At 42.4% G+C, this 14729-nt stretch overlaps 1 protein-coding gene across 2 annotated transcripts in view; it reads right to left on the bottom strand.

Annotated features, from left to right (window-relative positions):
• Positions 1–1986: 1986 nt before the first annotated feature.
• MLLT3 (MLLT3 super elongation complex subunit) overlaps positions 1987–14729 on the bottom strand; it is a 288616-nt gene continuing 275873 nt past the window's right edge. For both annotated transcript variants that reach the window (XM_086685391.1, XM_086685392.1), the window contains exons 9-11: positions 12720–12791; positions 11482–11553; positions 1987–4687 (exon numbers count right to left, since the gene is read on the bottom strand). In XM_086685391.1, the coding sequence (XP_086541517.1) occupies positions 4556–4687; positions 11482–11553; positions 12720–12791 (276 nt within the window). In that variant the 3' untranslated portion in view covers positions 1987–4555. The remainder of the gene's footprint in view (positions 4688–11481; positions 11554–12719; positions 12792–14729) is intronic.

Here is a 14729-nt window from a genome sequence, read left to right on the forward strand (position 1 = left end):
GTAGAGCCTTTGTTGGGCTTTGTCTGGTGATAGCCCATTGTTTAATTTATGAACCAAACCTTCCAGAGAAACAGGGGGAAAGAGAGAAAAGGTCACGCACAAGTCAACTGTTTTATTCTAAGAATGTGCCCCACCATTTTTTTGCTTCAGAAATGACTTTTAGGACACGAAAATGGTGCTGGACACCGGGCGCTCAAAAATGAATGGGAGTTGGGCTGTGCCCTCAGCTGGTTCTGGTTTCTCCATTCATTCTTTTTGAGGAGCAACATCACTTCTTGAGGAAAGCTAAGGGCTCATTTTTCCCTGTATGTAAAGCAAAACCAAACTCTGGTCAAATGCCTCTTAACAAATCAGTAAGACTGTATCCTGTAAAGAAAATGGAGCCACGGAAGATTAGATACGAATTTAAGTAAAACACCTATTTCTGTCAATCTGTACTTATATTTCAACACGGGTTTTAGAAATGGGAAATACATCTTACGAATGCCTTGTAGGTCACAGAATAGCTTCTACACACACATACACAGTGTATCTTTCAACGTCACTGCACATACTCCATTAAAGAAGATACTGACAGATTTATAAAATGTACTGGCCTTGCACTGTTAATCTCAAGAATACATTTTTGCTTCATTTATTTTCGCACCGCACAGTAGCTCTGGCCACCATGAAGGATCTGTCAGCATTCCCATCAGAACTCGATTTGCACCTACTGCGGTACAAGTGCCAAAATACATATTTACAGTTTACAGACAGCGGTGGCTTTGTCTTCCTTTTAAATCGACCTCCTCAAGGCATCTTTACAAGGAACATCCAGGGGTGGCCGTGCCTACACGATCAAAAGCATCATACAAAACAAAAGGGGCCAAAGATGTAGACTTCCAGCCCAGGACGAAACTAAACCACGGGAAGCAACTCAACATTCACTGCGGCTGTAATGGTCTCGGCATCGCATTCCTAATTTTAGAGCAACAGTCTGGCGCAAGATCAGGACGTGTGTGTGCGCGCGCGCGTGTGCAGCGCGTAGCGTTAGAACACAAAAGGCTAAAGGTGGGACGAAATGAGCGGACAGCAAACTAGTCTTGAGCCGATCACTCCCACAAGAGAAATGAACATAAGCCACCACGTCCACCACTGGGCACCCAATTCTGTCCCCTAGGTAGAGTTAAAGCATTTAAGAATAAAGTCTCTTATAAACAGGTAGGTTACCTTGAACATCCTTGGAACGGTGGGGCTTCGAACGGTATGTGGGATATCAGGTAGGCCTGAGCTGTCTTCCCGAAAGGTTAGCTGGGTGTGGAAAAGGGATCGGCAGAAACATTTTTGGTGGAAGAAAACCAATTTTATCGGCTCTTTCCACAAAAAGGGGACTTGTGATTCAGGTCAGAGACACTGGCTTAGCAATTTAAAACTGTTTCGCACAGTCGCCTAGGTGTCTCTTGTAGAGTTTTTGTCTCCCGATCTTTTTACGCTTTCCCCTACTTGGACGAGATATGCAAGCATATGTGGACACGCCTGTTTGTCTACATAAAGGGAGAGGGAGAAGTGGATTGCAGTGAAGCTGTTTATAACGGCAAACGTTTTCGTTGCTAACGTGACTGCTATATGCTAACTAGGATGGAAGCATAATCCTGCTGCAAAACCAGAGGCAAAAACTAATTTATTAGGGGTGGGGGTGGAGTTCTAGACACACATCCCTCCCCCCGCACCCGGCTGCCCCCCCACCCCAAAGTACTAGAGGAAAATTTAAAGAAAGCTTCTCATACTCAGCCTGTCTCAAACCATATTCGCAATCACCCAGTTGATTTTATTTGAAACCTATCTATCTAAGGAATTAAACCCTGCCATTTTTCCTTTGTGCTTAGAATACCAACGCCCCTGTTAGGATACGCATGTGCCAAATATATTTTTTGACAGGTTTCAATGGTGTTTATAAACATGGCAGAACTGAGAGGGTTACTTGAAGAGAAGTATAACTATTTGAAATTCATCAAAAGGGGATTTATTATTTCTGCATTTAAGGATTCGATGAGAGTAAGAATACAACTTGCAAAAAATCAACAATGTGACTCTCACTCTGGAAATTTTGTGGACAGCTCCTTTTGCTGTGTCCATGAGGAAGTTTTCTTGACTTTCGTTATTAAATTTACAAACTTACATTTTGACGAGAGTCTGAAGACATTTGCTTTATTGCCTAAATTTTAGGTCTAAAGTTTATCACTGTAGTAGCTTCCCTTCTTGTTGTCCTTGTTGTTTGGTCGCTTATGTTACCTAGTTTCCTGGTAAACAGCCAGAGGAACGAGAAAAATGGTCACGCCGCCAAATCATTTTTGCCATACAACTTAGTTACAAAAATAAAAATGGCCCGAACTACATATATACATTTCTAGTTACACTACACAGATATTTCAGTTAAACCACATCCATTTCTGGCTTAATTAGAGTATGTGGATTAGCAGTTAGAAACGTTTAAAGATTTCTAAATTTTGCAAACAATTCATATAAGCATCGCCCTCCCCCTTTCATCTGCAAAGTTAAAAACAGAACCAGACACAACTAAAACCACGCCTAAAACCACACAAATCAGTCACCTTATATCCAAAATGACTCCAGAAGTGTTTCTGGAGTTAAACACTGAGTAGGGGACACACAACAAATGCTTCAAGGGCGGTTCATGCCAACCATCGAGAATCATAACATTACGGGAAAAGTACACTTGTCCTTGGGGAGGACGCTTCAGAAGTAATTTACAAGGAGCATGGCTGTATTATAATTTTTTTAAAGGAAAAAAATAGTGTCTTTGGATAGAAAGAAACAATGTAAAAAAAAATCCCCTTTTTAAAATGCAGAAATAACTTCATTATCAATCTGCATTTACATTACTGCCCAAAAGAATGGGTCTGGAAAGCCCATTTTCTGTACAGACACTAGTTAATCTCTGTATGAAAAGACAGCATCTGGCATTGGAATAAACAAGGGAGAGCCTAGAGACCGGTCTATTCGCACACATAGAGGCTTTCTTAAGGCTGATCCAGTGAATGAACCTTTGGATCCAGAAGTATTTCTTCATTTCCCCTTCTTTTCGGTTGAGTTCCTAGCAAAAACTTGAAAGATGAGCTGTTCTCACTTTGCATATCTCCACTTATGGACAGGATGGAATAATGACACCAAAAGTACTTCGGGGTTTTTTTTTTTTTTTTCTTTTAAAAATAATTCGCTTTCTTTTGCATGCCACAGGACAGATTTCTAGTTTTAAAACAGGGTACATCAAGAACAAAAATATCCCCCCCCTCCCCAGCCATCTTTATTTTCACCAATACAAGAAATCCTTCTGGAAACATAAGCAAGTGACTAAACAGGATCGAACCACTGAATCTACAAGTTAATACATAATCTGTTATGGCAGAATAACCAAGAATCTTCCCCCAAAGAAAGATTTTCATTTTCCAAATATAAAAGAGTCTAAGAGGATCATACAGGAACAAAAATCTCTTATCCCAGGTTTTATGGTAAAGATGGAGAACATACTGGCAGCCGAAGAAAGCTGAAACTCTAATAAATAGATCCAAATTAAGAATTTCTACATTTCTTTAGAAAACAGAACCAGAATTCCTTTTTTTTTTTTTAAACGATGATCCTGTGGAATGCTTTTACTTCCATATTTATCTAGTATTAGAACAGTAAAACAGACACAAGAATGTTGAAGACAGCTCAACAATGCTGGATGCAGGACGTTTACAGGTACACTTGGTTAAAAGTCCTACAGGTTTATTGACTAAGGCTAGACAACAATTCATATGATCCTATTTGGTGCATTTTCTACCATGGTCCAAGATCATTATATGGATACAGCCAAGGGCTGGGCCCCAACTCTCAGAAGAAAGACCACAAAGAAGCAAATCAGGGTGGCAATTTGGTCCCCCCAGTTGATCATTTGTGTCCTGGAACTGGAAAAACAAAAGGTGGCAAATGCGGACTGCAACGAGTAAAAGGACTTGGAAAAGTTGGTGGAGAGTGGCACGGTGTACAAGTAAGGTCACTGGGCTTGGGATGGCAAGGGCGCTGCATTGAAAGAGCATCCATGGGACCAAGTACAAGTACTTATAATGTCTTGTGGTGTCATTCCCTCAACGACTTTAGAATATCTGTATGCGATAATAAATAGATCAGTTATGTAATAAGGCAGTGTGTTGAATATGCATTCGTCCTGTGGAATGAACCGCCACAGAGAGAGATACATGATACCATACACATTCTTTAAGTTTTCTTGTGTTGTGTTTGATTTATTTTCAAGGCTATCCAGGCTAACTCTTCCCGGGGATTTCCTTGGAGAGAAGAGTGGTCCGCTGAGGCTGGTTTGCTTAACCTCTCCTTTATCAAGAGATGATGACTGGCTTTAAAGAAAAATAAAGCTGAAGGTTGTTTGATTTTTATTTTTTCCCTTTTGGTTGCATCATTCTGAGTGTTTTCATATAAACAAACAAAAAAAAATCACAACCAAAAAAAAAAAACCAAAACAAAACAATAGTTTTTGATGCATCCAGTTGTTGTATCCTCAGGATGTTCCAGATGTTTCCAGGTAACTCTGTAGTTTACGGACTGTGGTTTTGTCCAGCGAGCAAAGGTCAAAATCAAATGTCGTGTTTGTGATATGAAAGTGTCCAGTTTCTTCTATAAGGTTCACGATCTAGGGGAATAAAGAAGAGAAATTTTGGGAAATAAGCAATGGACATCAAAAGCGAGGGAGAGGGAGAGAGAGGGAGAGAGGGAGGGAGGGAGGGAGGGAGGGAGGGAGGGGATCAAACATAGAACCAAGAGACTGATATTCTCCTTTATGGCAAGAAGGTCCTATGCCATTGATGGCAAGGAACCCTCTCTTAGCCACTTTGGTAACAAGCCAAAGGAATGTTAACTCTTTGAAATTCTCAATGAGAACAGAATACCTGTTCTCATCATTCATATCCTTTAAACTGATTTCTGCTTTCAAGTCCTCAATAGACTATTTTATTGTATGGGTGGTTAGAGGGAGGTACAATTTCAAGACCCCTTTCAAAATTAGTTACAGACTCAATGGATAGTGACTAGAGTAAGGAAATTCCATCCTAGAAATAACAAAACTCCTTATGAAAAAAGTACACATACACGCATACACACACACAGAATAATGATCATTTCTCTTTCTATGTTATTGTTGAAAGCTTAGAAAGTACAAAAACCCACAAAGAAAAAAATAAAAGCCAACTACAATTCCACCCTCTGAAGACCATGGGGAGGAACTGGAAGGGGCTGGAACTGTTTTGTTGCTTGATTTGGGTGCCGGTCACAAAAGACACATTCACTCTGTTAAAATTCCTCCAGCTATACACTTTGTTATACGTCAACAAAAGGAAGGAAAACCTATACTTATTACTTAGAGTCGTGTTCCGTTTATTCTCTTGAATACTTGGGGGTAATAAGTATGATCTAGAAAATGAATTATCTAGAAAATGCATTATCTATAAAAAGAAAAGGAAAGCCTTTGTCTCTTCGTTTGGAATAGGCATACCTCGTTTCTTACTGTATTGGCTCTAACTTCCAGAAAGAGATGGCAGAAGGTACTGTTGCTGTCTTGCCTTGGCTTACAAGAGGGCGCTTCTAAGGTTTCAAGGTTAAGAATGATGTTGATTGCGGGTTTGGGAGAATCTTTCCTCGTGTTATGTGTCTCTCCATTCTTATTTTACCAGTAATTTTATCCAAAATGGACGCTGTGCTGGGGTTGCATGGAGTTTAGAGATGTATGTTGTAGGTAAACTGGCATGGAGGGGGGGTTAGTCTTAGCAAGCTTTGTGGGAGAGAGAAAACAAATCAACATCAGGATGAAAGAAAAAAATATTTGCAGAGAAAATTGGCGAACCCTCCACTCCCCTCCTATCACTTGCTTCCCATTCTCTCCATTCAATAACTTTAAAGAAGAGAACAGTTTTCATTATGTAGCCTGTTATTTATTCAATGGAGTTTTACATTACCTAATTTCAGGTTGAAAGCAGCAGAAAGGAAACTTTTGACCCTCTCTTCTTACAATTAGTTTTCTTTAAAAAACAGTAAGTTTGTGAACTACTCCCTATGGGTCAGTGGCTCTCCATAGAAAATGTGCCCCCCATTCCTGACATATTTGACTTCCACAGAAGCATAAAAGACATATTGAACCCCAATCCAATTAATCACACAGCTCCAGACTGAGTTGTTCTTGCCTTACTCAATGGCTGGAACTATTTTTTACAGATGGAACTACAGGTTTCATAATAAAAAAACAAGTTACTCTCACTGTGAAATCATGACAGACACAGCAACCTGTCTATCTAACATCCATTTATCCCTTCGTTTTTACTAGTGGAAGCTGGATTTTTCTGGAAGTGGCAACAGGCCCAGCTAAAACGCTGGCCTCCCCAGACCCACTTGCAGCATGTGGCAGATACTGCTATTTAATTTGTTTTGTCCGAAGTCGCTGGGATTTCAGGACAATTTTTAAGAAGGATACAGACAGTGAATATGTGTCTTGGGAAAGACGGCAGAGCAGAAGGGCAAGGAGTCTACATCCTCAATGGCACTTTTTTAATGCTTTATTGATTTTTGACAAAGAGAGGGAGATATAGCGTGAGCGGGGGAGGGGCAGAGAGAGAGGGAGACACTGAATCCGAAGCAGGCTCCAGGCTCTGAGCTGTCAGCACAGAGCCTGACGCGGGGCTTGAACTCATAAACCACGAGATCATGACCCAAGCCGAAGGTGGACGCTCAACCGGCTGCCCCTCAATGACAACTTTTAAGCCACTACATTGACCACCTATTATATGGGTGGATGGCGGGGGTGGAGGAGTGGGGTGTGGGTAGGTAGACAGAGGGCCTTACTTAAAGCCCTGGACTCAGGGTTCTATCTCTAGCTCACGCATCAAAAGATTAGAAAGGCTGTTCCCAGTTATGGTTAAAATACTACATGCATCAAAAGATTAGAAAAGCTGTTCCCAGTTATGGTTAAAGGACTTACCAAGCAGGAACTTACTAACACTAACAAGATGGAAGGCGGACACTCATTTGTTTTATTAATAGTTATTGAGCTTTGGATAAGCCACCCACACACATCTACACACATACTGAGGCACATACACAGCTATGTCCACACACAAACTTTTCAAGGCAATCAAATACTTAGTATGTGTTGACCATCAATTGAATTAAGGGTGCTTTCCAGAGTAAATTATCTTTTTCGCTACATCGTAAAGAAATAGTATAGGCCTAGTAAAAATAGTGATCTTCAGGACAGGAAAAAATAGGCTTTCAATGTACACAGGGGAGGCAAATGACAATTGTCCCAGAGTGTGACTGCTGGCCGCTGGGTAAGTGACCAAGCATTCTGAATGGAGTCCCAAATTATGTGTATCAGTTCTGATGGTGCTCACTATTTGAATGGCATTGCACAGAACACTATAACCTCTGACCCTCCATTTCCTCCTCTTCTGCAAAATGGGGATAATGGCACCTGTTTTACCTATGACACAGATGTGCAAGAGGGTCAAATAAGATAATAGGATAAATGAAAGCTTCTTTATAAACGGAATTGTGACACAGATCAAGGAAACGTGATGATGATTACCACATAAACTTATCCTTAATGTTCTAGGAGGTAACTGGACAGCACAGGAACCATCAGACCCAGTGCTCTCTCCACCTCCCCTCATTGACTCTTAGCCATTTCATTGACACTAAAACAAATGAAGCGGGGGAAAATGCCAGAAGCTAAAACTCAGAAAAGGCTTACTTGAATCTTTAAAAAATAATTATAATAAAAGTTGGCAGGGATAAGGGAAGAAAGCAGGGAGAACAGAAGATGAGGGAGAGTAGTTAAATCACAATGTAGGGGTAAAACATAGTCCTAGGTTTTCCCTTTGAAATGACAACTCCTTTAAGAAAATCGCTTTCTGTGACTCCGTTTAGCTAATGACTTAACAGTAAGTACAAAACAGAGCAATAAAGATACCTTCTAGAAAAAGCTGCTTGATTTTGAAGCAAATAAACCCATTTGCCAGCCAGGGGATGGGGTGTCTCATAGGTTTCCAGGGCTTGGCTGACAGGCCTCCTACCTCCTCCCCACGCGGCACCCTCCCCACCCGCCTGCAGCCACAAACAAATGAACCGGACCTGATCAATCTCCCTAAATGAGCCCCACACTTTTATGGGAGCTTGTAAGAATACATCAAGGTAGATGCAGAGATGGCCTCAAAGTACCAGTAGTGCAGCAGGCGGGGCGCTCGGGACAACTTGCCAAAGGGAACCGCATTAACGACTTGAATTATTAGAGCATGCACCCACGTCTTCAATTAAGTAAAGACTTCATAAAGAAAAATAAATGTGGGTTCCCTTCCAGGAATCCTGATGGTTAGAACATCAGAAGCGCAGCATCAACCCCGTCTTATTCTGATGACAGGAGCCACGAGGCCTAAAAGCACCCCGCTGGTCCTCCGAGGAGGGCTGTCTGCCTCTCTATAGGCATCACCTTGCTCTGCTGATGCGGTGTGGCCCCACCTTGGTGCCCTCGCCCTGCATCATTCTGCAACAGTAAAGACCTCCCCCAAATAATAATAAAAGAGTGACTATAGATAAGAAAGGAAGGCAAGGGCACACGGTGTGTACACGTAGTGGAAAAGGAAGAGTATCTCAGCTGCTTAATTCATTCTTCTGATCACGGTTATGGTGAAAACATTCGTGATGGATTATTTCCTGCCACAGAAGCCTTTTAGGGGGTACCATGCAGGCAGGGGTTTTTGTTGGTTTTTAAAGGGGGGTATGATCCACGTGTTAAATCGGTGGCTCCTTTCCCCAACCCTGGTTTTTAATTATAAAAAGGTAGATGCATTGTTCTTGGTCTAATTACATTTAAAAAAACCAAACCAACCACAGTTCTTTCTGTCCCAAAGCCGCCTTTTCACTGAGGGCAAGTACTGAACACGCTTTGCTTGAACTGCTTCTGCCTGAGGTACGTTCGGGTCTTCCTGTAGGATCGCCTTGGCTACCAACAGGGAAATGCTGTCTACCGTGGGACCCTATGTGTCCTGCCCCGGGGCTAGAGGCAGGCCTTCGGGATTGTAGCCACGGGGGATTCTGTAACATGGAGGCAATCTCCCAAGATGGAGGTGATGATTCTCAGCAGAAGACTTCTCAGGGAGGCTTCTCCATGTTGTGAGAAGGAATACCCCAATATACCACTCACTTCCACCTCCCTGAAGATAATTTTAGAAGTACAGGAGCTGTTCTCTAGTCTGTTAACCTGTCTTCTGAGGAAAGCGTGGTTCTCCTTAGAGCTTTTTCTTCCTCCTAAGAAGCAGCCAATCCAGACTCCGCTCAATTGCTGGGGAGGTTAGAGGTGCCGGGTCTCCCTTTCCAAATAAATGTGGAATGCACGGTTTGAAGAAAAATCAAATCCTTCGGCAGTCCTCGGTACTCACATCTCTGGGTTTGGATGTATCCCCTGTACTATATTTTTAACCTAAGGAAAAGTGGCTTAAGAACACAGGCTCTCTTGATCCAGTACCTTCTGCTCAGGGGCCAGTACCGCATGAACCCAGAGTAAAACAAAGGCAGTAACCACTTTCTGTGAGCTGAATAAAACCGTCAGACCAGATTTTTTGATAGGATGCGTCTGATAGCAAAAGACCTAGGATGGGATCCTGGCCTCGCCAGAAATCCCGTCGCAGGGGCTCAGGCCCGCGCGGCGGTGAAGACGTGGACTCTGTGGAATGAATTCCATGAGATGAGCAGCTCTCGAGGTGGGGAATAACATTAGTCCTCAGTAGTGCTATGTTTTACAATAGGAATTAATTAAGCAGTAAACCGTGACAGGACATGCATCATGGTATCATAATCACGAGCCTCAGCTGCATTACGAGGCAAAAGGCCAAAGACTGAGAGCTTTCAACCGGCCTGGGAATGCAATTAGGCTGAAACGCTGTGCGTCCTGGAGCGCCTTGATGCCAGGCTAAAAATTCATAGCCGTCACTCTCTCCCTCTAGGACACTAAAGTAATCCACTTCGATAGAATTCTCCAGGAGGCCACCTTGCCTCACGATTCTTTCAAAGGTCAAATCAAAGGACAATATGAAATCGGAATGCCAACGACACCCCAAGGTAAGACCCTGCCAACGGTCTGCTTCCTCCCCTTGATGGCTGGGCGTTCTTTGTGAAGGTGTCCCAGCCCTGCCCAAACATCTGTTCCGCTCTCCGGCGAGACTCACTATCTGGGCCCAGCTTGTGCATTAGTAGCTTTATTGGACAACCGCTCCACAGTGGTTCAGAGCTGGTGTTTAAAAGGGGATAGAAAGGGACGGGACTATCCGCTAATAGATTTACCATCACCATTCAGTCAATTAACCCCAAGTAATTGGTAAATGGCAAGCTGAACAATTTTCATTTCGACAAAAGAATGTTGAAGAAAGACACCAGCAGAGGACTGGAGTAATTCTTAGGGTAAACCACTCCCCTCCCCGCACTCGCTTACAGAGAAACACAAGAAATCCAACTCGTCCCAGTTAGGAACTGTAGGTCTGTAACCTTGTGTTCAAATCTGAAACTCTAGAAGGCTTAAAAAGCGTATCAGACAAATCAGGGAACTTGGCAGGTTCGAGAGTATGTATTTATAGATTTCAGCAAAAAATGTACACAGAATATAAATGTGACCATCAGCCATTAAACATTAAAAAAAGATAACCCACACGCAGCTGGGGTAGATTAAGTACTCCTTCAAGTCATTTGAAAGTAGTAATAAAACAAAATTTCAAACAGTGAAATAGTCTACAAACCCACCCTGGAATTCAGAACGCAACCTTCTCTTTGGGTGTTAAAGAACTAAGTTATTTTATCGATAGCCACTGTTAACGCAACGGACACATGTACTGTAACTACAGTAAAATTAAAAAGCACCCTTATCTTCTCAAAACATCAAATTGTACGAATAGAAGTTTCCCCACTCCACAAGAATTTCACAGTTGAGTTCATAATAACAGATGTATGTTGTAGAAGATAAGAGAAACGAGGAAAATATTTATTTCCCTCAGAAGAGCACTGGCAAAAGGTTACTAAATTGAAATCGCAAATGTTTACCCCATTTGACTGACGTTCTTATCACTGTTTTCTCATGAAACTAGAAGCCTGGCCCCAAAGGCTTCTGCACTTCCATTATCCCCTCCTTCAGCCCACATGACAGCGTCAGTCAGCCGGCTGAGGCACGGGTACAATCTGGCACCGTCACCTCCACGAGGGCCCAGTTTTCATCATCTGCAACACCGGGGGAGGGGCGGGAGCTGCAGAGCGGACTTTGAGGTAACCTGGGCCACGAGCCCCCCTCCCCCCAAAGACTTCTGCTGACAGCGTAGGGTTGGTGTGACCTCCAGGTGTTATGATACAGAGTAGGCCTTGAGGCTTCTAGAAAGGGTCGTGCTAAAAAGCAGTTCTCACCTGCTGCAGAATGTGTCTTTCCCTCAGCGTCATTAACCTTCTGTGGAGCTCGACCAGTTCATCTAGGTAGGCCTGAAAGAGAAGAGTATCCCCCAAAAGAACAAGCACTTTAGGAAGCGATCCACAAACAAAACAAGAAATGAACAGGAACATACAAGCAGCAGGTGGAGGTTCCCCGTTCTACCACCCTTCCCAGGGCTGTGTGGACTCGGTACCCAAGGCCTTTGCAGACCAAGTCTCTCCTGGCCAACTCGTATAAAGCCAGCTTTTCTACGAGGGGCAATTCTTGCACTTATGTGCTCTCAACAAGATTCAAAGGAGCAGACTCACCCTCTCCTGGTAACACCCTCCACAGAGAGAAAGGGTACTCAATCCTAAATTGTGAATTTAAACATATTATCACAGGCTATCACTTTTTTTTTTTTTTAATTCTTCCATCTCAGAAGATTTTTAACTAAGATTCAACTAAAAAAAAGTCTAAATTTGAACATGGGAGTATAAATGCACATTACCAATTACATCAGGACAAACTATTAAAAAAAAAAAAGCTTTCCCGGTCATACCTAACATCGCCAGTAAATAGGAAGTGACAGAAGAGGATGTCTTATGAAAACTAGAGATCACTATCCATATCAGCATCTGGTTTGTCAAAAGCTCCCTTGCAAGGACAGAAGCGTACCTCTCTTTCCATATGCTCAGACTCATGAATCTTTGTTAGCATAACTGCATGGGTTTTTCTAGCGTCGTTTGCAGCAAAGGCAAAGGAAAGGTTGGTGAAGCTTTAGTCAGGCCTAGCCTGATCCTGCAGAACGTGTTATCACCCTGCCCGCAACAGGTCTGGAAGTCAGATGTCAAATGCACGATGCACACTTGGAAAGCACATTACACGAAGCTCGGGCGTCCTGCTCCCTTGTGGCTGAGACTCCTCAACCCTCTACCTCCACCATGATTTTCTTACCTCCCAATTCAGTGTGCCCCAAATCCCTTGGCAATACAGGCATCGTGGCAAATGGTAGCATATGGGCCCAGCTTAACGCTGAAGATCTAAGCAAGACTTGGAAAATCAACTACAAAGCACCGAGGAAAAGTGCTCATCATTTGGTGAGGGGGGTGGGGGTGGTGCCGGGCACTTCCGATGCAGAAATGAAAGGGGAACCACCAAGGATGTTTGAGGGAAACACAAGGAAATGGAAGACACGTCAGTGCTGCAGCACTCATAGAACGCCCTGGAAACCTACCTTGTCACATTCCCCGTTCTTTATTTGCTTATCTGATTTGCTTTGCTTTATTGGACTTTTCACTTCAAGAATCTAGGGATCAAAGAGAATGCTGTTAAACTTGATTTCAAGCACTTCGTAGCTGACCTGCCACCTAAACAAAGGCACTTACGAATGAAATGTCCTACAATAAGATCACTTTCCAAACAGCAAGTCTCCTCTACACATTTTCTTTCGTCTCATCTAATCTTACTCTTTCTTGGAAAATAACGGACTTATATCTGAAATGCTGAGTCAGGCCAAAAGACTTTAAAAAAAGAAGTTGACGATAAGGAAATTGATCTAAGCTTCCCAGGCTGCTGCTTTTTTGTGACAACACTCTCACACATATGCACAGCAGCTGAGTTATACGAGATTATAGTCCCCTCCGGCAAGATTTTTTTCTCTTATTCATTCTGCTGTTTCAGCATGACTACCAGTGCTCAGTATGCTAGGGATGATAAAACAAACACTCAAATGCCCCTTTTTAGTACCTGTCCTTCGGATTCTAAAAATTACTCATATCCACTAAATTGATGCAGCTGTGAAAATGAAGACGGCCATCAGTTATACTGGTTGCTCCCAACCTGGCATCCTCCAACTCAAGAAATCAAGAGCCAGGGCTATCTTCCATGGCTCAAGAAATGATGTGTCTACCCGTGATAAGATAGCAAGCGCCTGTCATTTTATAGGAACCAATTACAACGTAGGATACGAACAGTAGTTTGGCATGCTGTTTAGATGCTTCCGTGGGGAGCTAGGTTTCTAATTAATAAAAAGGAGAAACAAATTATTATTTAATAAATGCAGCTGATTTATTGGAGTCTTCGAAATTGAGGATTATGAGGGAAATATTTTTAAATGGGCCTCGTTTCAAATTGCTGAGATCCACTGAATTTATTGATGAGTGTTTACAAATGTACATAAACAGAAAAAGCAAAGTAATTTGTCTTTTTCATGATAACCTCATTACCAAGTGAGTTATAATCTCAGAAGCTAATATTATGGAGGAAAATGCCAAATAAAGGATATATTTAAGAAGTCTCATATTCCTGGGGTGCCTGCATGCCTCATTAGGTTAAGCATCCAACTCTTGATTTTAGCTCAGGTCATGATCTCATCGTTCTTGGGTTCGAGCCCCACACTGGGCTCTGTACTGACAGTGTGGATGGAGCCCGCTTGGGATTCTCTCTCCCTCTCTCTGCCCCTCCCGTGCACTCTCTCTTAAAACAAACAAACATTTAAAAGTAAATAAGTAATGAATAAATAGATGTCTCATATTCCCATCGCTCCTTATCCATTCTCTGCTGTAACACACACACTCATAGTTCTATTCAAAAATCTACCATATTCCATAATACAAAAATGATTTTTAAAATGAGTTCACTTTTAATTTGTGGGGGAAAGAGCACTGATTGGGCTCAGAAACTCAAGTTCAGGTCCATAGCCCTATTATTTAACATTTCGGACCTCAAAAAAATGAGACGAAATCGAAGAGATGAACAAGAAAATGTCCAGGTTCCCATTCAGCTGTAAAATTTTATACTACCAATAAACATTTTACCTGTTGAGGATAGGACCATGACATTCTGGAAAAGACCAAATGCTTTCAAAAGGATATCTTTTCCTTTGAATTTAGAATGATGCACACGTAAGAAGTGAGCTTCTAACAGAGCCTTTCCTGAGAATTGCCTTCATTTCTTCACTTTTAACATTAAGATAACCAGATGACCAATCTGACCAGGCTCACTCACTTCAAATACAATGCTTTGGGCAACACAAGGAAATTACTTAATCAGTGGGGCAAGGCAATCGTTTTTCACATGCTGCACTGTACAGGAAACCCAACACTCCGCTACATTCAGAATTTCCTTCTCTCTATTGTTGCTGGAAATGAGACCTCCAGGGAAACTCAGAGCTCTGAGACCTAGGAGTAAGTAGGTCAGTAGATGGCACTCCTCGCCAACTCAGACCACACGGTGGGGCAAAGCA

This window comes from Puma concolor, chromosome D4 (genome assembly GCF_028749965.1).
Source record: "Puma concolor isolate L17-30 chromosome D4, mPumCon1.1.hap2, whole genome shotgun sequence".
Taxonomy (NCBI): Eukaryota; Metazoa; Chordata; class Mammalia; order Carnivora; family Felidae; genus Puma; species Puma concolor.